General features: G+C 35.9%; 1 protein-coding gene across 1 annotated transcript in view; it reads left to right on the top strand.

Annotated features, from left to right (window-relative positions):
- LOC148939060 (putative RNA-binding protein 19) overlaps nt 1-24,534 on the top strand; it is an 89,377-nt gene that overhangs the window by 20,564 nt on the left and 44,279 nt on the right. Inside the window, exon 2 of the mRNA XM_089107355.1 lies at nt 16,163-16,424. Coding sequence (XP_088963481.1) covers nt 16,163-16,424 — 262 coding nt within the window. The remainder of the gene's footprint in view (nt 1-16,162; nt 16,425-24,534) is intronic.

The following is a 24,534-nucleotide window of genomic DNA, read 5'->3' on the forward strand; positions in this document are numbered from 1 at the left end:
AGTTTGATACGCCAAGAGTCGAGTAGAAACGTCCTCGAGCAAAAACCCTCGGTTTTTCATGGGGAAATCTGATCTATCCACAACAGTCAGGGCCAGATTACCACCTTACAGGGGACTTCAGCTGATGAAACGTTGGGGGAGATATGAATCAGAGGGGTGACCCCCCCCCCCTGACAGGCCAGCTAGACTGATATTTCAGTAGTTTAATCTGACTCAATTAGTAAACCTGTTTAACAGACTCCTAACAAGTTGGGGGTCTACTAGACGCTACCCAACTAATTGTTTCCACCGAGATTCGGAAAAAATGTGATTGAGTCTGATCTCTGGTAATTCGCGGACAAATTTGGTCTACTTATACAGTAATAGTCAGGGCTAGATTAAGACTTTGCAAAGCTCCTCAGTTAATGAAATTTCAGGGTAGCCAAGGCATGGATCCAGGGAGAACCCCTTCCGCCCCTGAACGATCGATTTTAGGTTTGGGGTCTATTAGAAACCGTCCGAACGGTTTTTCTTAGTAATTTTTTTTTGTCCGACTAGTTAAAGAATTAAAATCTACCAGATTTGGAAGATCATGTTATTACCCAAAATATTGGTTTCTCAATGGTAAAATTTGATTCACTCGTGGTAGTCATAGTGAGGGCCAGGTTTAAGACTTCGAAGACCTTCTCATATAATGAAGTTTTGTTTCACATGTGGATCCCAGGGATGGGGATTGGTTTAGGCTCCATAACATTTTTGGAATCTTAGTGGATGTCAACCCTTATCTAGTTGAGTAAGAAACAACAGGAACAGCCAGTTGGGCTATGCTTAATAGACCTCTAACATTTATTCTATGAGTTCTAGTTTGCATTCTCGGGAGATCGTTCTAGGTGAATACCCCCCTGGAAAATACCCCCGGAAAATAACCCCCCTTCCGTGGGAAATCCCCCTCCCCTCCCCGTAAAAATATCCCCCTCCCGCGGAAAATACCCCCCCCCCTCCAAAAAAAAACGTGGAAAATAAGACTTTCCAAATGTGAGAATTTTATTTGAGTTTTATTTTTTTAATTTCCATAGGGGATGGAATTTTGTTACTTGTGTATTATGCGCCTCTCACTCAAGTTTACGCTGTGTAAAATTCGAGAACACAATGTTTTTTTTGTTAGTTTCTCCGTTACTTTAGAAATAAATTTGCGCTATATATTTGCACATTAGGGGGGGGGGGTAAGCATAACGGGTCTGCATGCAAAATGTGCTTGGTGCAATTATTCTGCATATTAGATAGATAGACAAATAAGTGTATTTTAAAGCCAAATGTACGGCCATGAACACAGTAAAAAAATGAATATAGTAAATGGGGGGGGGGGGGTTTAACCCCCCAAAAATGCCCTCCCCCACGAAAAATACCCCCCCCTCCTCGGAAAGTAAACCCAGCGAAAATACTCCCTCCTTGGAAAATACCCTCCCCCCCTGTGGAAAATAAGGTTTCTAAATTTGAAACTTTTATTTAAGTTTTTTATAGTTTTGTTGAAAAGGGCAAATGAATGGGAAAAAGAGGAATATACACACCAGAAGTGTCTTAAAAACTTAAAGAAAAAAAAACACAAATCCATCTTTGTTGAAAAGGCTTCCATATGATTTTCTACAATTTTTGCCAGTGGTGGGTGCCAAATTAAAAAAAAATGAAGAAGAAAAACAATTTAGGCAAACAATCGTCAATATTAAGCTAAAACATGTGGCACCAAAAAGTTTAAGAAGGTTTAGCTATCCTTTGAAAAGATAGTTGGCTTTGGGAACCAACACATTCTAAATTGTTTAAGTTTATACGGACAAAACTGTTGTCAAATTCTACGAGTCTGTTTTTCTTATTTTCCAAGTGTAGAACTACCACAAATCACCATTAACAAATAAATGAAACCCAAAACTAACAGAAATTAGAATAGATAGCCTAGTCAAACTCAAAACGAGCAAGAAGTAAAAGGAGTAAGGCTGAAAACACCATGTTTTATTCAGACCAGAATATAACTTTCAATTTACTTAAAAAAACTTGTATTCTCAGTTGGATATACATATTCTGACATCTATTCCTTATAGTCTTAATACTTCTTTATTTGTTGAAGTCAAGAAAATGAAAACATTTAAAATGTATTTTGTTTTCAGTAAAGTGCAAATTACTTTCTGGTCTTGAGGAGGTGTGGGGGTTGTCAGCCCTACTCATGCTAATTGTTGCTATTTGGATTTGAATAGTTTATTTATTGTTATTTCTGTTCGTTTTGGGTTCAATTCACTTATTTATGGTTATTTGTGGTAGTTTTACGCATGGAAAATTATTTGAATTTATTTCTACTCATTTTTGACTTAACGAGGCCATGACAGGTCCCGGGGGAAGGGCTGCGATTCCCGATGGAGCTATGAAATATAGCTCCACTTTTTTTACTTCAACAAATAAAGCTAGAAAGAATTATTTTCTGACTTCAACTATAAAGAAAAACTGACTAAAACTATAAAAAAAAAACTCAAATAAAAGTTTCAAATTTAGAAACCTTATTTTCCACGAGGGTATTTTCCAAGGAGGGGGTATTTTCCGTGTGGGTTACTTTCCGAAGGAGGGGGGGGGTATTTTTCGTGGGGGAGGGCACTTTTGGGGGGTGAAACTCCCCTCCCCATTCACTATATTCATTTATGTTATTTTACTGTGTTCATGGCCGTATATTTGGCTTTAAAATACACTTATTTGTCTATCTAGCTAATATGCAGAATAATTGTACCAAACACATTTTGCATGCAGACAAGTTATGCTTACACACCCCCCCCCCTAATATGCACATCTATAGCGCAGATTTATTTGTAAAGTAACAAATAAACTAACAAAAAAAACAAAAAACGGTGTGTTCTCGAATTTTACACAGCGTAAACTTGAGTGAGTGGCGCATAATACACAATTAACAGAAGACCATTTCCCGACGTAAATTAAAAAAAAATAAAAATCAAATAAAATACTCAACTTTGTAAAGCCTTATTTTCCACGGGGAATTTTTTTTTGGGGGGGGTGCACCTCGGGCTAGATATATTTTCGGGTAGAATTAAATGAAACGGCTGTTACAAAACGGCAGCAATATTTTCGCATAAATCAATTATTTCCCAGGAAAAAATAATTAATAAAAAATTTTAGCATACGAAAATTTTTGAATTCTCGATAGGGAGTATAAACGTATTGGTCTTCGATTTAATGAGAGTAAGACTGAGTTCCTGATCACCGCTCAGATTGCCCGACAAATGTTTAGTTGGGTGAACACGTTATTAAAGCACAACTGACGTATTGTGCTATTAAAGCACAACTGACGTATTGTGCTATTAAAGCACACTGACGTATCTTGGTGTACCGATTGGGTCAAATTTTCGAGCCACTCATCAACTTCTGAAAGATTTTTTTGTCAAACAAATCTAGGAATATGTATACTAGTTGATTTAACGGAAGATGTTTACTAGTTGAATTAAAGTTAAAATTTAACAGCCGTATCTTAGCTAGCGTTTATAATGCATTTGTTTTACCGCATCTGCTCGCCCTTGAACCTTTTTGGTCTCTTCTTACTGCTCCAGAATGCGAAATATTTGCTGCGGCTGCCTCTCCGGACTAACAACAGCTCCCTATCCTCGCAGTACGGAGTCGCTAGTCCAGTGTCCGCGGTGCGGAAAAGAAGTGAGAGATATCGGAGGCAGATTGTTGGCGAAGGCACCTTTGAAATCGTCCTTCGTTGATCATGCCTTTGTTCCTAGGTGTGAATGCCTTCATTTACGTTTTCTTGTCAGTTCTTCTTTGTTTTGGTTTGATTTGATCAAATCACTTAGGATAACTGTTGATGATCAGACAAAATCCGTAAGAATCTTCCAAATCCCTTGCTCTTACCATACCACTGCAGCGTATTTATGTATAGCATGTACCGCGACATATATCGCTCTGTTGCGGAACAAAAATACTGCTTTCACAGCTTTTGATACGAAAGCATCCCAAGCAGCCGTTTCTCCTGACCAGCAATCTGTAGCCCGGAAGTGGTAAGAGATACAAACTCAAAGTATTTCTTGGTTGGGGATCGTGAAATAGGGTAGAAAAGTTCTAACTAATTTCTCAAAATTTTTAGCAGTTTTCAAGAAAAATAACAGATTCTGTTTTTTTCTCATGTTCTACATGATGTCAAGACAATACTATCCTAGCTGGATAGACTTTTTCAGAACTCCTGCAGAACATTAAATCATCTTTCTGGGAACTGTAGAACAAAATTATGTATCTCTTCTAGATTTCTTCGAAATAATTCTAGAAAAGTTGATCTCGAATGCCAAAATTCTGATTTTTTGGGCTTTACGCATGATGGTTTGAACTTTATTATAGAAGACATCGCTTCGTTCATTTAGAAATTCTTTCCAAAGTTGTTATGACGCATCAAATTTTTTGATATCTTAGAGAAAATATTTTTCTAGAAAAAGATTGATGTTTTTGAACAAGGATAAATAGATCTTGATCTTCTAAGAACCGGAGTTGTTATCGGTTTTCAAAAATGAAATTCGTTCCGTGACTTTCTATTTTGAAGTTTTTACCATGCAAATTTCCAACATTTTACCCAAGTAATATTTCCCATTTTATAAGCTAAACTTTGTAGAAGTCGAATATTTTGAATACTGATAAAACTTCATATTATCTCTTCGAAAACCTAAGCAAAATTTTTTATCTTTCATAAAATTCTGGGAAATAATACAGCAGACCCTGATGTCTAAACAGAGAAGTTCCGATTGTTTTTTTAATTGTTTTTATTCCGATTTTCATTACATTTTAGACATTTAATGCCGTGAAAAGTAAGCAAGAAGACACGTACTCTTCTATATCTGAAAATAAACCCTGCGCTAAAAAATAAAAGTTTACACAAGCTTTATAGAAATAAAATAATTTTGAATACTAATAGAGCGTCATATTATCTCTTCGAAAACTTAAGCGAAATTTTCGTATCGCTCATAAATTTTTGGGAAATAATACCGCAAATCGTGATTTCGAAACAGAGCAGTTCCTAATGTTTTCCTATAATTTTCGATTTTGATATTTATTTTGTCTTACAAATTTAATGCCATGGAAAGTCAGCCAGAAGACTTGCACTCTTCTGTATCCAAAAGAAATCATTAACTTTGAATAACGATAAAACTTTGTATTACCTCTTCGACAACCTAATCAAAATACCATATCACTCATAAATTTTTGGTAAATAATACCCGAAATCCTAATCTGGAAACATAACCAATTTCTTCAAAAATTTTCGATTTCGATGTTTATTGTATTTTGGAGGTTTAATACCATGAAAAGTAAGCAAGAGGGCATGCACTCTTGTAGATCCGAAAATGAATCTTACACTAAAGGGCTCGGCACACGTTGCTGATTTCGGGAACCGATTTCAGCATCAGTGGACAAACGGTAGCGGTAAGAAAAATTTGTTGAAAGAAAAATTTATTGCGCAAAATTTTCAAAACAAAAAATCATGGACACAAATAGTCAAATGGATTTTATTAATAGTTGCATGATTGATCTCAGCTTATTTCTCAGCTCAGTAGTGGGGTCTTTCACTACAGATATCTCTGGCTTACTATTTATTTGTATCCCTATTTTTTTTTATGATCATGATAAAAATCAGCGCTGATTTTGTAAATCGGCGCCGAAAACTAGAAAATTTTCCAAGCTCAAATTGACGCCAATTTCTTTTAAAATCGGCGCTGATTTGGAAATCAGTTCCCGAAATCAGCTACGTGTGCGGAGCCCTTAAGAAATTAAAGTTTCCACAATGACCCGTTGCATGGATAATCACTAACCGTAGTAGCACAGTCTTAATGCAGCTGAAAACAAAAACAGTACGGATACAGAGTTTGGCGATTACTTCGTACACACGAAAGTTATGTAATTAGAAGTTGACCTTACAATTATTAACTTACAATGACTATAATGCGTTTGTATATGTGTTACGGGAACTTACAAATATATCACCCATGAGATAAAGCTGCTGATGTTGCTTCAGATCTACGACCCCATAGATCATGGTTGCTGCAACACTCCTCGGGGATTTGGCAATGGAGGTATAGGGTTTGTTATTCTATAGTACCTTGAGTACCACCCTGAAATTTCTGGGGGGGGGGCAACCAAGTTATTTTTTAAAATATTTATACGGGTATTTTTTGATTTGCCTTTTTTTGTACGTTTTCATTGTCTTCTTCCTTGGAGTCTTGACCCCCCCCCCTCTGCCAACTCCTATTCCTATTCTACTCGCTACAGTTTACTGCTTTACTGCATCAGGATTCCGAAGTCTCCTAGATTTACTGATAACAGTAAATCGTAATTAAAGTAAAATATTAATTTTCGTAGCACCGATACTTTTGAGGTACACCCGAAAATATTTGACTTTGTTTTTCAAGTAAAATGTCTCGAGAAGTAAAAATTAAGGGGCTGATCTCTTTCTATCCAATCAGATTCCTCCATAGTTAGACAGAAGAAAAGAGCAACATGCTCCGATATTTTCTTAGTCTTCAACAAACTGAGGTGAAGGAACGTTCATTACTCTGTAAGTTGACTTAACTGAAATTGTTCGTTCATTCTGGTTTCGGGCTTACAAACAATGTATTGTATTCTTGCCTCATATTTTTTATAAAAAATAGTATATACCTGTTTCGTATTTTTTTTTTAAATTGAAACTGTTTTATTTGAATTTTCGTTTGTTTTTTGAATGGTTTGTGCAAGCTTGGTACTTTTTTAGATTCTACCTTTCAAAAAGTGAAAACTGTAATGATTAGGAAATAAAATGGTGAAATAAAAATTGGATTAATTTGGCATCTTATAATTTTAACAGTGTCTTACTTTCTTTTCTTGATTTAGAATCGTATTTACGAAATACTTACCTTAAACTTTGTTGCATACTGACCAAAGTATAATCACCTACGGAACAAGTACTGACAAAACCTATCCTCTCCACACAAAAAAGTGACCCCTTGTACACCTATGCGAACCTGGCAACTAAAACCCGTAGTTACACAATTCATCCCGGTCACTCGGTATTTTGGCTCGGAGCGATTAATTAGTACAGCACTTTGCGTCTAGAGGCGCTGAGGTACGCGGGGTCATTTTTGGAGAGTTTTGTCAGTACTTGTTCCGTAGGTGATTATACTTTGATGCTGACCGATGGTCTGCGTTGCACAGGTACCGATCTCCTGATTCACTGCTTTCGGCCGAGAGTGCAATGCGTGGTTGGGGTCAAATCATCCAACGCTTCCCGTGTTTTCCCCCTTGATTTTCATTTAGAGCAGGCGCATCCATTTAGGACTCTGGCGAAGCTTACAGATCCACACCACTGACCCCGTTCCAAACCAACCAGCAACGCCAGGACTCAAAAACCCTCTTCACAGGATTTCAAGTCCAGTGCGATGAGCTATTTGCAAAATAGCTGATTAAATTTTAATTTGCATCACCTGGAGAGTTTCATTTTGTTCTAAAGGCGAGGCGTGCATATACTCTACAGAAAGAAAGTCTATTTCATCAGTTCTTTGAATGGTTTATTATTTTTTAGGTGGTTTATTTTTCAGTAGGTTTTTATAATTAAAGTTTTTGGCATTGTTGTAGAATTTGTCACTTTGGATTTCTGTATTTTTTACTTCCAAGCTCAACACTAGGCTACCTTTTACTAATTGTAACATCTAAATCTAGGCTATTCTATTCACTTCATGAGTGGACTGGACTCCTCATTTTCTCTGGAATAAGGCCTTATCAATGCCATTTGATTACATTTTTGAATTGCCATTTTAAGTTATAGTTTTTATTCTCAAATTGAATCTGAATTTGTAGACCAGCCAAATTTTCGAACAGACAATAGATAACGAATTCGAAATTTATAGTTTTTATTATATGTTTTATAGCCCAACTGTTTGTTTTTGGTTAAATGCCATTTCCCTAATCCATTTTTGACGATTAACTAAAAGATATAATCAATAAAAGTTTGTTTTAGGGCAGCACTTTGTCACTGTGGTGACCATTATGTGGAGTAGTTGTGATTTTGGGGTTACCTCTAGTCCTACTCTGCAGTATGATTTTTTTAAGGTATGAGAGGGGGTCTAATAGGTCGAAGTTGCTTCATTTCCTCTGGGTCCTCGGGACTGATCTTTGGTGCTAGCAAGTAGAGAGGGAGGTGCTACTCCGAGCGGAAGTCCATATATGGGCATAGAGTCATCAGAAAATGATGTGTGTTGACTGAAACTTATGATTTGGGATATGTAAATTACTATTTCGGGCTTTTCTGAGTTGGATTTCTTAGTCTTTCATAGGTATGTGTTGTCTGAAACCTATGATTTGGGATGTGTGGCCTGCTATTTTTTACTTTTCTGAGCTGGATTTTTTAGCCTTTTATACGTGTGTGTTGACTGAAACCTATGATTGGGATGAGTGGTTTGCTATTTTTGACTTTTCCGAGCTAGATTTCTTAGCCTTTCATAGGTGTGTGTTGTCAGAAAATTATGATTTGGGATGTGTAGTTTGCTTTTTGGACTTTTCAGAACTATGATTCTTAGTCTCTCATAGGCGTTTGTTGTCTGAAACTTCTAGTTTGGGATGAATAGTTTGCTATTTCAGGCTTTTCTGAGCTAAGGTTTCCTAGTACTTCGTAGGTGTATGTTGTCTGAAACTTATGATTTGGGATATGTAAATTACTATTTCGGGCTTTTCTAAGCTAGATTTCTTAGTCTTTCGTTGGTGTGTGTTGTTTGAAACCTATGATTTGGGATGGTTGAATTGCTATTTTTTACTTTTCTGAGCTTGGTTTTTTAACCATTCATAGGTGTGTGCTGTCAGAAAACTATGATTTGGGATGTGTGGGTTGCTATTTTTTGACTTTTCTGAGCTGGATTTCTTAACCTTTCGTAGGTGTGTGTTGACTGAAACCAATGATTTGGGAATGAGTGGTTTGCCATTTTTGACTTTTCTGAGCTAGATTTCTTAGCCTTTAATAGGTGTGTGCTTTTAGAAAATTATGATTTGGGAGGTGTAGTTTGGTTTTTAGACTTGTCAGAGCTAGGATTCTTAGTCCCTCATAGGTGTTTGTTGTCTGAAACTTCTAGTTTGGGATGAGTAGTTGGCTATTTCAGGTTTTTCTGAGCTAAGGTTTCTTAGTATTTCGTAGGTGAATGTTGTCTGAAACTTATGATTTGGGATATGTAAATTACTATTTCGGGCTTTTCTGAGTTGGATTTCTTGGTCTTTCATAGGTATGTGTTGTCTGAAACCCATGATTTGGGATGGGTGGTTTGCTATTTTGGACTTTTCTGAGCTGGATGTCTTACCTTTTCATAGGTGTGTGCTGTCAGAAAATTATGATTTGGGATGGGTGGATTGCTAGTTGGACTTTTCAGAGCTAGGATTCTTAGTCTCTCATAGACGGTTGTTCGTCTGAAACCTATAGTTTGGGATGAATAGTTTGCTATTTCAGGCTTTTATGAGCTAGGTTTCCTAGTATTTCGTAGGTGTGTGTTGTCTGAAAATTATGATTTGGGAGATGTAAATTACTATTTCGGGCTTTTCTTAGCTAGATTTCTTAGTCTTTCGTTGGTGTGTGTTGTCTGAAACATATGATTTGGGATGGGTGGATTGCTGTTTTTGACTTCTGAGCTGGATTTCTTAGCCGTTCATAGGTGAGTGTTGTCTTAAACTTATGATTTGGGATGGTTAATTTGCTATTTCCGGCTTTTATTAGCTAGGTTTCTTAGCCTTTCATAGGTGTGTGTTGTTAGAAAATTATGATTTGGGATGTTTAGTTTGCTATTTGGACTTTTCATAGCTAGGATTCGTAGTCCATCATAGGTGTTTGTTGTCTAAAACCAATAGTTTGGGATGAGTAGTTTTCTATTTCAGGCTTTTATGAGCTAGGTTTCTTAGCCTTGCGTAGATGTGTGCTGTCAGAAAATTATAATTTGGGATATTTCAATTACTATTTTGGGCTTTTCTAAGCTAGGTTTCTGGGTCTTTCGTTGTTGTGTGTTGACTGAAACCTATGATTTGGGATGGGTGTTTTGCTATTTGTGAACTTTCTGAGCTAGATTTATTATACCTTCATAGCTGTTTTTAGTCTGAAAACTATGATTGGGATGAGTGGTTTGCTATTTTTGACTTTTCTGAGCTAGATTTCTTACCCTTTCATAGGTGTGTGTTGTCAGAAAATTATGATTTGGGATGTGTAGTTTGCTTTTTGGACTTTTCAGAGCTATGATTCTTAGTCTCTCATAGGTGTTTGCTGTCTGAAACTTCTCGTTTGGGGTGAATAGTTTGCTATTTCAGGCTTTTCTGAGCTAAGGTTTCCTAGTATTTCGTATGTGAATGTTGTCTGAAACTTATGATTTGGGATATGTAAATTACTATTTCGGGCTTTTCTAAGCTAGATTTCTTAGTCTTTCGTTGGTGTTTGTTGTCTGAAACCTATGATTTGGGGTGCATGGATTGCTACTTTTGACTTTTCTGAGCTGGATTTCTTAGCCTTTCATAGGTGTGTGTTGTCTGAAACCTATGATTTGGGATGGTTAATTTGATATTTTTGACTTTTCTGAGCTAGGTTTCTTAGTCTTTCATAGGGTGTAGTTGCTGCTCGAGAAGAACTTCTATGATTTGGGAATTTGTGAGTTTGTGCTTTTTGGACTTTTCAGAGCTAGGATTCTAAGTCCCTCATAGGTGTTTGTTGTCTGAAACCTATAGTTTGGGATGAGTAGTTTGCTATTTCAGGCTTTTCTGAGCTAAGGTTTCTTAGTATTTCGTAGGTGTGTGTTATCTGAAACCTATGATTTGAGGTGTGTAATTTGCTATTTTTGACTTTTCTGAGCTAGATTTCTTAGTCTTTCGTAGGTGTGTGTTGTCTGAAACCTATGATTTGGATTGTGTGGGTTGCTATTTTAAGACTTTTCTGAGCTGGATTTCTTAGCCTTTCATAGGTGTGTGCTTTCAGAAAATTATGATTTGGGAGGTGTAGTTTGCTTTTTGGACTTTTCAGAGCTAGGATTCTTAGTCCCTCATAGGTGTTTGTTGTCTGAAACTTCTAGTTTGGGATGAATGGTTGGCTATTTCAGGCTTTTCTGAGCTAAGGTTTGTTAGTATTTCGTAGGTGTGTGTTATCTGAAACCTATGATTTGAGGTGTGTACTTTGCTATTTTTGTCTTTTCTGATCTAAGGTTTCTTAGTATTTCGTCGGTGTGTGTTGTCTGAAACCTATGATTTGGGATGAGTGGTGTGCTATTTTTGACTTTTCTGAGCTAGATTTCTTAGCCTTTCATAGGTGTGTGCTTTCAGAAAATTATGATTTGGGAGGTGTAGTTTGCTTTTTGGACTTTTCAGAGATAGGATTCCTAGCCCCTCATTGGTGTTTGTTGTCTGAAACTTCTTGTTTGGGATGAGTAGTTGGATATTTTAGGCTTTTCTGAGCTACGTTTTCTTAATATTTCGTAGGTGAATGTTGTCTGAAACTTGTTATTGAGGATATGTAAATTACTATTTCGGGCTTTTCTAAGCTAGATTTCTTTTCTTTCGTTGGTGTGTTGTCTGAAACCTATGATTTGGGATGTGTGGGTTGCTATTTGTTTTACTTTTCTGAGCTGGATTTCTTAGTCTCTCATAGGTGTGTGTTGACTGAAAACTATTATTTGTGATGATTGGTTTGATATTTTGACTTTTCTGAGCTAGATTTCTTAGCCTTTCATAGGTTTCTGCTGTCGGAAAATTATGATCTGGGTTTTGTAGTTTGCTTTCTCGACTTTTCAGAACTAGGACTTTTAATCTCTCATACTCGTTTGTTGTCTGAAACCAACAGTTTGGGATGAGTAGTTGGATATTTCAGGCTTTTCTGAGTTAAGTTTCTTAGTATTTCATAGGTGTGTCTTAGCTGAAACATATGATTTGAGGTGTGTAGTTTGCTATTTCCGACATGATCACTTCTATTTCCCCAAAATAATATAAAAAGTTTCCACTTCAGTTCTGATTTTTCTCAAAGAGATGAAAAAATTAAAAATACTGTTCCAAATTTTTCAAAGAAAATAGAAAATTTCAAATTCTCTTCTGAATTTTATCAAAGAATACAATTCAATTCTAATTTCTCCAGATAAACTAAAAAGCTTCCACTTCAGTTTCAAGTTCACCAAGACATAAAAAGTTTAAAGTTTATTACAAATTTTTCCATAGAATATATTAAAATTTATAGAATGATTTGTGATTATTTTCTATGAAGATAAAAAGTTTCACTTTAATTCTAAACTTTCTTAAATTTAGTTTCGACTTTTCTCAAAGAGATGAAAAAATTTAAAATACTGTTCCAAATTTTTCATAGAAGATAGAAAAATTCAAGTTCTCTTTTGAATTTTACCAAAGAACACAATTCAATTATAATTTATCTAGAGAAAATAAGAATCTTCCACGTCAGTTTCAAGTTCACCAATACATACAAAATATAAAGTTCACTTCTAAATTTTTCCGTAGAAGATAGGAAAAGTTATACTATGATTGTGATTATTTTCCATGAAGATAAAAAGTTTCACTTTAATTATAAATCTTCTCAAATTCAATTCCGACTACGCTCAAAGATAATCAAAATTCGAATCCCTGTTCAAGATATTTCTTCTGAAGAAGAAAAGTGCGACCTCAATTCCGAGTTTTCTAAATGAAAGTGAAACAAGTTATTGATCAAATCTATTCTACCAAAATAACATAAAAATTTCACCTTCGGGTCAGATTTTTTTTCTCAATGAGATGAAGAAATTTAAAGCTCTGTTCCATATTTTTCATAGAAGATAGAAAAAGTTATACTTCGATCGTGAATATTCAAGTTCTATTCTGAATTCAACCAAAGAACACAATTCAATTCTAATTTAACAATTAAAAAATTTAAATTTCAGTTCTAAATTTTTCCGTAGAAGATAGGAAAAGTTATATTATAATTGTGATTATTTTCCATGAAGATAAAAAGTTTCACTTTAATTATAAATTTTCTTAAATTCAGTTCCGACTTTTCTAAGAGATGAAAAATTTAAAGTTCTGTTCCAAATTTTTCATAGAAGATAGGAAAAGTTATACTTTGATTGTGAATATTCTTCATGAAGATAAGGAGCTCCACTTTAATTCTGGCTACACTTTAATTCTGACTTTTCTCAAAGAACAGCAAAATTTGCAAATTCCCCTCTGAATTTTTATAGAGAAGAGAAAAAAAAGTTATCTAAATCCTGAAATTTACCAATGAAAATGAATAAGCTTTCATTTCAGTTCCTAAGTTCTCAAAGATATAAAAAATTTATAAGTTCAATTCCAAATTTTTTCTTAAATGATAGGAATGTATATACTATGTTTGTGAATATTTTGCATGAAGATAAAAAGTTTCACTTTAACTCTGATTTTTCTTAAATTCAGTTCATTCATCTAACCACCGAAAACAATAGGCTAGGGTAGGTTAGTTATAAATAAATATTAATAAATAATTAGAAACATTTCTCCATGTTTATGTTAGGTTAGGTTAGCTTAACTTATGATGTGGACTCAGGATTAGCTATGGTATACTAAATTAAACATGGTAAAATGATTATGTTGGGTTAGGTTAGGCTAGATTAAGTTAGGTTAGATTAAGTTAGGTTAGGTTAGATTAAGTTAGGTTAAGTTAGGTTAGGTTAGATTAAGTTAGGTTAGGTTAAGTTAGATTAAGATAGGTTAGGTTAAGTTAGGTTAGGTTATGTAAAACTTTATATCTTCATGGAAAATAATCACAAATCATAGTATAACTTTTCCTATCTTCTACGGAAAAATTTGAACTAAACTTTAAATTTTTTATGTCTTGGTGAACTTAAAACTGAAGTGGAAGCTTTTTATTTTCTCTGGAGAAATTAGAATTGAATTGTATTCTTTGGTAAAATTTAGAAGAGAACTTGAACTTTTCTATCTTCTTTGAAAAATTTTGAACAGTATTTTAAATTTTTTCATCTCTTTGAGAAAAATCTGAACTGAAGTGGAAACTTTTTATATTATTTTGGAGAAATAGAAGTGATCATGTCAGAAATAGCAAACTACACACCTCAAATCATATGTTTCAGCTAAGACACACCTACGAAATACTAAGAAACTTAGCTCAGAAAAGCCTGAAATAGCCAACTACTCATCCCAAACTGTTGGTTTCAGACAAGAACCACCTATGAGGGACTAAGAATCCTAGCTCTGAAAGGTCCAAAAAGCAAACTACAAATCCCAAATCATAATTTTCTGACAGCACACACCTATGAAAGGCTAAGAAATCTAGTTCAGAAAAGTCAAAAATAGCAAACCACTCATCCCAAATCATAGGTTTCAGTCAACATACACCAATGAGAGGCTAAGAAATCCAGCTCATAGAATTAAAAAAAAAATAGCGGCCCACACCCACAATCATGGGTTTCAGACAACACAAACCAACGAAAGACAAGAAATTTTGCTTTGGAATTCCAGAAATTGTAATTGAAATATCTTCAATAACAAGTTTCAGCAATATTCACCTAAGAAATATTAAGAAACCTTAGCTCAGAAAAGCCTGAAATAGCCAACTACTCATCCCAAACTAGAAGTTTCAGGCAACAAACACCTATGAGGGACTAAGAATCCTAGCTCTGAAAAGTCCAAAAAGCAAACTACACCTCCCAAATCATAATTTTCTGAAAGCACACACCAATGAAAGGCTAAGAAATATAGCTCAGAAAAGTCAAAAATAGCAAACCACTCATCCAAAATCATAAGTTTCAGTCAACACACCCCTAAGAAAGGCTAAGAAATCCAGCTCAGAAAAGTCAAAAAATAGCAACCCACACAATCCAAATCATAGGTTTCAGACAACACACACCTACGAAAGACTAAGAAATCTAGCTTAGAAAAGCCCGAAATAGTAATTTATATATCCCAAATCATTAGTTTCAGACAACATTCACCTACGAAATACTAGGAAACCTTAGCTCAGAAAAGCCTGAAATAGCAAACTATTCATCCCAAACTAGAAGTTTTAGACAGCAAACGCCTATGAGAGACTAAGAATCAGACCCGAAATAGTAATTTACATATCCCAAATCATAAGTTTCAGTCAACACACACCTACGCAAGGCTAAGAAACCTAGCTCATAAAAGCCTGAAATAGCATACTACTCATCCCAAACTATTGGTTTCAGACAACAAACACCTATTATGGACTAAGAACCCTAGCTCTGAAAAGTCCAAATAGCAAACTACACAACTTTCTTTACAACATCCTCCCACCCCAACCATGAACGATCTGCTTCTTTGGCAATTTAACGACCTAATGAACTTTTTGGCAATCTGTCATCCTTCATCCGCTGAATCCCAAGCCATCTCAACCTTTCTCTCGTTGTAATGATACAAAGCGGGACTGAACCACACTTTTCGTACAGTCGACTACTTGAAAAACGGTCAGTCAGCCGGGTACCCGAAACAATCCGTAAGCAATTTCTCGGGAAAATATCTAGTAACTTCCCTTTCTTGATCAACGATGAAAATTATATTTTTGTATGTATATCAATCAGGTAATACTGATATTTTTTTTTCGACAAGTCATCACATCAAACTGGTGATAGTAGAATATATAGAGAGGGATCATTTGAATGGAAACAAAGAAAAATGTCGTTCCTTATCTAAGTACGAAATAGATCGCATCAAAACAGAGTTCCGTTTTCTGCCATTGTGTGCCGTAGAATATTGATTTTGGCTCAAATAGGGCCAAATTAACAGAGAATGCATACTCTGAGATAGCCAGCTGGTTTGGCACGGTTCTAAACCAGTTCGAACCAGGCTAACCCGAAGTCGTATTTTAGTATGGGCATAAAAAAGTGACAAAAATACAGAAAATAAAGGATGAAACAATAGATTTAGACAGTTGAAATAAAATGATTACACCGAATATTTGGATTTTTCATGTTAAAAATCTTATCAGTGTAAGGAAAGGGAGGAAAAAAGATATTGCATTTTTTATACCTGGGGATTGTAGCATGAAAGTCAAAACTGGTTGTATGTCTTTTTTATTGAATATTTTCCGTTATCTTAAGAACCAGATAAATTTGGCTTTTGTCAATGACCTTAGATGTAAAAATGGATTTTTGGTCTTACGGTATTCTTTTTTTGGCAGGATACCAAAAAAAGAAGACAATTTCGTTACTTATATGCTTGTTTGTTTTTGTTTCTAGGTGGAAACCGCATCACAGTTACAAAATACGTCAAATCCAAAGAGGAGAGCAATGAGGAGAAAGAGGAAGAATTGCCTGAGTGGAAGCAAAAAGAAAAAGAATTGGAAAAAGACGAAAGTGTTGGGGAATCAGGACGGATTTTTGTCCGTAATCTTTGCTATGATACAACTGAGGATGACCTTCAAAAACTTTTTGGGTCTTATGGTATGTTAAAAACAGAAGCCTTGACAAAAACTATTCAACATCATTCCATTTGGGGTTTTGAGGCTAGACATTGAAAGTGTCTAAGGTGAAGGCATAAGCAATAAGGCATTATGTATCCAACTTATACCCTTTTTTTACCATAGGTGTTTTTCCATTGTTACGCTTTGTTTGATAGCCAAATTGATTATTTTGCTAGATTCCATGACTGATAAGAAGATTTATCAGTTGTTTCTTCGACTATTTTGGAGCATAAAACTTCGGCGGATTTATGAGTACACGTAATTTTCTATGCTAGGTGGTTAAGTTACCTCACTTTAAGTATAATCTTTCACTCTTAAACAAGGTCTTTCACACTACGCTGACGTAAAAATCCATAAAACCATCAAAATAATTGTCTAAGCTCATCTCAATCATCATAAGCAAGCTATTTAAAAATTAAAAATGTGGAATTGAGATTCAAGCTCTGATCAAGCGGTAACGGCTTTCTAGGAAAAGTTTCTCAATTCTTTTTCAAAATCTGTTCATTAGCCTTTCAGAAATTACGTTTTGTAATTGCTATTTTCGACTTTTTAATACCATAATTAAAACTTATCTTAAACTTCTAAGACGATTTCGAGTCTACTTAGCACTACCTACGTTACGGACAAAATTTACTCCGTAAGATTAGAAGACTACCTTACTTTAACTGTAACCTTCACGTTGGTTAGGTTCTTTTCCACGTTCAATCGTAATCGTACACTTCGTATTAGACCGTCGTAGTAAAAACTTATGTTACGTTCTAAGTTCTAAGTCGATTTCGAATCTGTGTAGCAATATCTATGTTTCGAAAAAAAAATTCTGCGTAAATTTACATGCCGTAACATAGACTATAAAGTTTTGCAAGGGCGAAAGGTTTTACGGCGTAGTGTGAAAGAACCCTAGACCAAATCTATTTTTTTAAATAAATTTATGACCTTCATATTCTAACTTGGTAACCTACTACTGTAATCAGCACTCGAAGCAATGTTTTTCCTAAATTAATTATTTAAATTTTTAAAATGTATTTTTTGAATGAAGGAAAACGTTTTTTTAATAATTTTTTGTTACTGAAATGCCTACGGACAATTTGTTTTACAATATTTTTTTAATTTTAGACTTTAAGCGATTTTTATTTATTTATTTTTTTTCTGCAAGATTAAGGCTGATTGGCCATGTTCTTGTTATTATTAAAAAGTTCATGGTAATGAACTGTAATAAAGGAGAGACTCGGCATAGTAGTAACCGAAGCTCTAAAGACGGAATTTTTACAACAATGTATACATAAAAAAACTGTTTTTTATGCTTATTCAGAACATAAAATTCATTTTTACTCTGGGAAAATTTGCCTGATTCTCGAAAAAAGAGGAAACACTCTAAAAAAGTCAAGCAATATTCATGAAAATTACACCATCAGATTCAGCATATCAGACATCCTTTCTGTAAAGTTGTCTGTGAAAATTTGGAGTTTTGTATTTTATGCCAAAAGAAAGATACTGGATGCATGTTTTTTGTTTTTAATTTTATTGTTGTTGTTCCCACGGATGGTTATTGTCGAGCAAGTGGTCCTAGAAGGTCGGGAAAGGGCTCATTTGAACGGTCATTGAAAGTTCGAGTATCCTTTTAAGTGACCAAAAAGATAGGAGGGGAACTAGCCCTCCTCCCACGCCCCCCCCCCTTTTCCAAAGAAATCTGATAAAAATTTCGAGATATTTGCTTGATTAGGCATAGCTGAAAGGGCCAATAATCATACCTCTGGGGATGATATGACTCTACATAGCCTCTGGGGAAGTGGTTGTAGTTTCAACAATTTGCCAATTGTTAACAATTTTTTACTTCAGTTTGTAGTGCCAGCTATGATTGAATATCTGATTTGCTGCTAATCTTTTATTAAGGCTTTTAGATGATTATTGATTCGTCTTTCGAAAGAATCAACAGAAAAACTTTTGGGATATTTTTCTGTTAAAGATCATTCTAGATTGAAGCGTAAAGACGATGAAGCTGCTATTTAACTACTCTGTTCTTGGCTTGCCAACCTCAAGATAATAGGGCCGATGTGTTTGCCTTCATGTTTGTCTTGTTGGCTAGGCAGTTGACGCAATACGAGGAAGCTCTAGAGAAGGAGGCTTGTAGAAAACATTCATCGAAACATTTGTCATGGGGAACCTGCCCTTTTACTTTATTTTGGATTTTTTGGATTAGTGCAAGAAACGTTTTTGGAGAGCCAGTATACAGCGGGCATCCATACTCAGTAATGGGTCTGATGCAAGACTTGCAAAGTGGGATGATGGAGCAAAGCAGTTGAAGGTTTTTTGCAGCTAAGAGTTATCCACAGCTTTCTTTCTCAGGAGGTTCTTACCCGATCGAGATAGTTATTCCAAGAGAGGTTTGTTGAGAAGGGGTTTCCAACGAGACGGATCTCGTTGACTTTCTTTATAGCTTCGTTCTAGAAGATGAAGTTGGGGTGTATGCCTGGTACTTTTCATCGGGAGATCATCAGCTCTTTTGTTTTTGATGCATTGAATCTGACCATCAAGTGATCAGACCACCTTTCAATTTCCAAAAGATCTGTCTACAGTGGCGGGGAGACTTTGACAGGGACTCCATTTTTTGTAATGATTAAATACGTTGTGGTGTTATTGGCAAAGTGACGCATAGGGCTTGCAAGGTTATCTCCCATGTCGTATAAGTAAAGAATGAAAAGTGTAGGTCTACCCTGGGGTGCCCCTGCCTTTATTGGATATTTGAGGGAGGTGGATTTGTCAAGAGAAAACCCACAATGAACGATCAGAAGGGAAGCTTTCAATCACCTTTAACAGTCGTCTTCTGACACCATAAGTGTAAATTTTTTCAGAAGGCCACGGCGCCATACTCAGTCGAAAGCATCAGTAATGACAAATGATAATAGCCTGATGTTGTATCTTTTTGCCAGAAGTTCCATCCACTCCTGGTACTGGGCCATTAATCAGCGAAGCGTTGAATGCTTCCAGTGGAATCCATGTTTGTGGTCACAGAAAAGTTTATTTGACTCCAGATACTGATAAAGTGAATGATTTGAAACCTTTTCGAAAATTTTACCAATGCAGATGAGGAGGCTGATTGGCCTATATGAGCCTTCTCTCATTGTATCGCCTTCTGGTTTAGGCATAGTAATGAAATTGGCAGTTTTCCATTTATGTGGATCGGTTCTAGAGAAAAAACACGGCCGGAAAAGTGATGACAAAAGTCCAACCAAGACCTTGAGGGTGAAATAGTTCACGTGATCAAGAAGAGTATCGGCTCGATGAGGGAAATCGGGAACTTTTTTACTGTTGTCTTCCTGATTTGAGAATTTGGCAAGAGCCTCGGTCTTTGCCTGAGGGTTTTGGACAGTAATCCCATTGCGAATTTTTAGGGAAGGAATTGAAATTCCTTTAGGTGACGGTAATGTATCATTGACAACCCTCCACCAGCTCTTGGCAGAGGCATTTTGCAGCTTTGAATGGAATTTTTCTTTGTACTGCACCCGTGATTGCCGAATTGTGTGAAATTTGTCATTACGGATTTTTCTGATATCAAATCTCTCCTTTTCGCTTGTTGAGAGTAGCCATCGCTTGTGTATCTTTTGTTTTGCTCTGATAGCTCTTTGCAGTTGATATTGAACAAAGGTTTGTCCTTCCTTGATACCTGGATCCGATTTGATGGGATGTAACTGCGATACATTCGATCTGCGCCTGATGGCACCTTTCTGCGGCTTTCTTGAGACCTTAATGGAGGAGGATTGCTGAGAAGCAAGTGAATATCCTTATCCATCCTAATCTCCCCTCACGTACTGCCAGATTTGTCGCCCGTGCTTTATAGGGGGGAGCAATATGAAGATTTCTACGTGCAAGAGCGGCTACATGATCACTTGTGAATGTTTGAGTGTCAACCTTAAAGGAATCCAGTTGATCCGTAAGAAATAGATCAAGACAAGATAATCCGTTCGGGTTATGACAGATATTGAATTCAACCAGTTGTTCAAGCCCATACAAAAGAGATAGATTATGCAAGTTTAACCGCTCCTTATAAATGTTTTTGCTACGGAGTCATATGCTATGATGGACTTTGCAATCTCCATGAAGAGTAAGGGCCAACTTTGCGTATTCACCCCGAATGTAATCAAGGGAAATTTCAAGGTGGCTACTGATCTGGACGGTTAGGAGGCTATAGTCCCAATGATCGCAAACTTATTTGAAAGGGTCACCCTAACCCATATAGTTTCTTTACATGCTGAGTTTGGGAGTTTCAGACATGAGTATGGCATGTGATCCTGTATATAAAGGAAACACTTCCTCCTCCTTCTCCTCTTCCATATTTTGCACCATCAGTGTGTACTCGGTCTCTTCTAAGGTGCGTGCACCCCTGTATGGCAACCTCTCTGCTCTGTATCTTATAGTCGAGATTCGTCTCAATAATGCACATAATATATTGTTTTATGGAGCTCATCAAATATAGGAGCTGCTCAAATATAGTTTGGAGACCTCGTACATTGCATTGGGTTACCATAAATAAGTCCGAATGGATTGTCCATGGATGTGCGAAAGATCATTGACGAGAGGTCAGTTTGGTCCGAGGCTGGTTTCGATCAATTGTAAAAAAAAGTAAAAGACACCTTGTCGGTTAGTTAGCCCAACAAAGGCAAATAGATCCAAAGACCAGTGCATTCCTTGGATGGGGAACAGATCCAAAATACCTCTTATCCATCCTCAGCATTGGAGGTCGTGCCTCAATATAGGTTGGACCTATGATGGGTTTGGAGCGGAGCATTTCTATGACATCTCCACCGTTCAAATTGCGGACCAAGATTAATATCATCAGAGGCTTCATGATCAGGCCATATAGTATTTGTTATTAGGATACGAAAATTTTTGGGAAAAATGTTCCGCAGGGGGAAGGAGGATTTTCAACTGAGAATTTCCTGTGAAGAGGAAAGTTTTCGGCAGCAATTTTCCATGGGAACTTCTACACGGGGGGGGGGGGGTTGCCTGGTTCGATTCGAAAAGGTCAGAAAAAAACAAAAAAATCAAGTGTTTTTCAGCTGGAAGTAAGGAACAACATTGAAACTTAAAACGAATTTTATTAGAGGGGCTGTCACTTCCACCCTTTATGCTATGGTTTGACTTTTTTCATAGTTTTCTTGGAAAGACTGCCCAAACACAAGGGCCGCCGTTGAACTTGAACGAGAATTATTTTTCAAAGTATTTGAAGACTTTAGCGTGAAGAGTGAAGGTTGGTGGAGGAACAACCCCTCCTTCCTCATATACGTACTAATTCTGTTCATTTGAATTTTCAACCTTGGCAAAGCAAAGGTTTGTTTACAATTAAAGTTTAGTAACACCGGGGCTCAGCTAATACTAACTATGAATGAATCAGTCGATTCCAAGTATATTGTCACTTTAATTTTCATTCTTCTGAGGTAATTGCCAAAAATCTTTACGCTTCACGAAAAACTTCTTCTTCTTTTTCACGAAAAACTTCTTCTTCTTTTTCACGAAAAACTTCTTCTTCTTTCCTCTTCTTCTTCTTCACGAAAGTTCTTCTCAAAGAGAGGATAATATGCTGATGTAGATTAGGGGAATGAAAGTGTGATGGTACGTATATTGCCCTGCTTAAGCTTCATTTGAAAGCTACTCAGTTTGTTAATTAATTATTGATTAGTTGTTAATTAATCAGGTGCTTACAAAATAATTTTACAGGTGTAAAAATGTCACGCCTTTAGGTGTGACTTATAAAATGAAATATGATGCTGATGACAAGTGAGAATGACGTACATAATGAATATATAAATGGTATCCGGAATTTAGCCGAATACAACTTTGATTTATCTGAAATATGTTTAGGTTTAGGCAATTGAAGATCTTCGGTTGTATGCAAATATAGAGTAGACCTGTCGCTGCAACTACGATATGATATGAGGATTTAGATTACAATGAAAAAAAAAAAAAAAAAAAAAAAAAAAAAAAAACTGTATTAGTTTATCTTAATTTTAGTTTTGTTTTCAGAAGCCTAAACTGATTGGATTAAAATAAGATGTAGTTTTTCTGGAAAAAATATTTTTTGGTGTTCACGCACTTTAAATAGGGTCAAATTACTGGGAAATTCTATGACATTAAAATTATGACAAATGACTCCAAACAGCTAAAGAAAAAGGCATAGAACAAGAACCAGCAAAAATAATAAAGAATTGCAAGCAAAAGTGTTGCACAGCGAAATCATTGGTCAGAAGATAGTACAAAATTACAATCGACTGAAGGAACTTGTTAGTTTAACGTGTACGAGTCTGTGAAGGATAAACAGGAAGAAGGAATGGGTTTCTATTATCTGTGACACGTGCAAAATTACACAAGATGACAAATGTCTCTGAACAGCTAAAGAAAAAAGCAGGGAACAAGAATCGGGAAAAATCACATTGAATTGCAAATGAAAATGTGACTTAAAAAGAAAGAATAACACAGTAGTTAATGAATCCGAACAGGTAAAACAAAAGGCATGGAAAAATTTTCGAGGTAATGACCTACGAAAATGAAGCGCAACAAGATCTTCGCCTAGAAGTCATGTGACAGCAAGCATCACAACATATCCCAAATGAAAATAATGGACAAAGAATTTTGCGGTTAGAAGGATCTCGACAGGGATGGTCACGTGGAATAGTAAAAGAAATACGCGGTTAGAAGAAAAGCAACAGGAAGAATCACAACTATTCCCCGGAGAAAACGAATGCTACAAAATGGATTCTTTAATGCATTGACGGGAAGGAGGAATTGAAATCACGCCAGAATTTCTTAATTCAATTGAAATTGCTAATTTGACATTTCAAGACTTAAAACTAAAGAATAACGCGATAATTATACTAATGCATAATTAGAGAATGGCTGACTGACCGTATTTCAAACAATAGGCTATACGAAAAATGTGGTTCAATACCGTTCTCTAAGGCTATAATGAAAGAAAGGTTGAGGTGGCTAGGGCACGTTGTGCGGATGAAGGATGACAGATTTCCGAATATTGTTCTTTTCGGCCAACCATCTAGGGCTAAACGGAAAGCAGGTCGTCCCCGTCTGGGGTGAGAGGACGTCATAAAGAAAGATTTAAAGGAATGGGAACTTCGTGGGCGGGTGTAAAAAGGGAGGCTTTGAATAGATTGGGGGTGGAGGAGGAGCGTGCGTAGCTGTGTTGGCCTCTGGCGGCTTGGTGCTGCGGTGAGTTGTTAGTAGTAGTAGTAGTATTAAAATATATACAAGCCTGTCGGGGCCCGGAGTCCCGGTGCTATATATTATCGTGCACAGTTGCTCACTTAAAAAGAGTAGATATGATACAATACGAAAACATGAACTCCTTTGGAATTTAACTTTTCCTTCGGGTTTATAAGGCAAAAGCTGACAAAATCAAACCTAAGAAATGTTATCCGTGTCAATAAATAGCAACATCACTACGGAAACGTAAGGCTTTTTTTTTAAGTTTTTCTGATACTCTATACGTTGCATTAAAAGTATTATGTAAAGTGCTCAAGGAGGTTACTTCACAAATAATTGAAATTTTTTCTTGAACTTCTCAAAGATAGTGGGTAGAGTATGCGTCCCGGTACTCTTATATATGTGAAAAAGTGGCACAAAATAACTTTTCTTTTCGAGGAGATGTTTTTCTTTTGCTGTTTTAATAGACTGTTTTAATAGAACTTATCTTTCTTTCCTACCCTCTCAAATTCCCCCTTTTACAATCTTCCATTTCAATTTTCAAAGTCCAATTCCACTTTTCCACAAATTCCCACTTTCACTTTCACAAATATCATATATAATATACACTGAGATAGTTTGGAATCTTTCTTATGATGTTTACGTTATCATGGTAGCAGCAATAGTTGCAACCGAGTAAAGATGAACTGTGCCCAATACTAATCGAAAACTTAAAAATGAAGCGAAAACTTAACCGAACTTAAAACTGAACTTAAACCAAACTTAAAGATGAACCGACTAACCGAAAACTTAAATTTAAAATTTTATGTGAAAAAAAATAGCGATATCACCTCGATTCATAAATAGTAACTAATATTTCGATTAGTCTTGATAGTAAAATG

This window comes from Artemia sp. Qi Xiang Cuo, unplaced genomic scaffold, assembly GCF_049724085.1.
Source record: "Artemia sp. Qi Xiang Cuo unplaced genomic scaffold, ASM4972408v1 HiC_scaffold_22, whole genome shotgun sequence".
NCBI lineage: Eukaryota > Metazoa > Arthropoda > Branchiopoda > Anostraca > Artemiidae > Artemia > Artemia sp. Qi Xiang Cuo.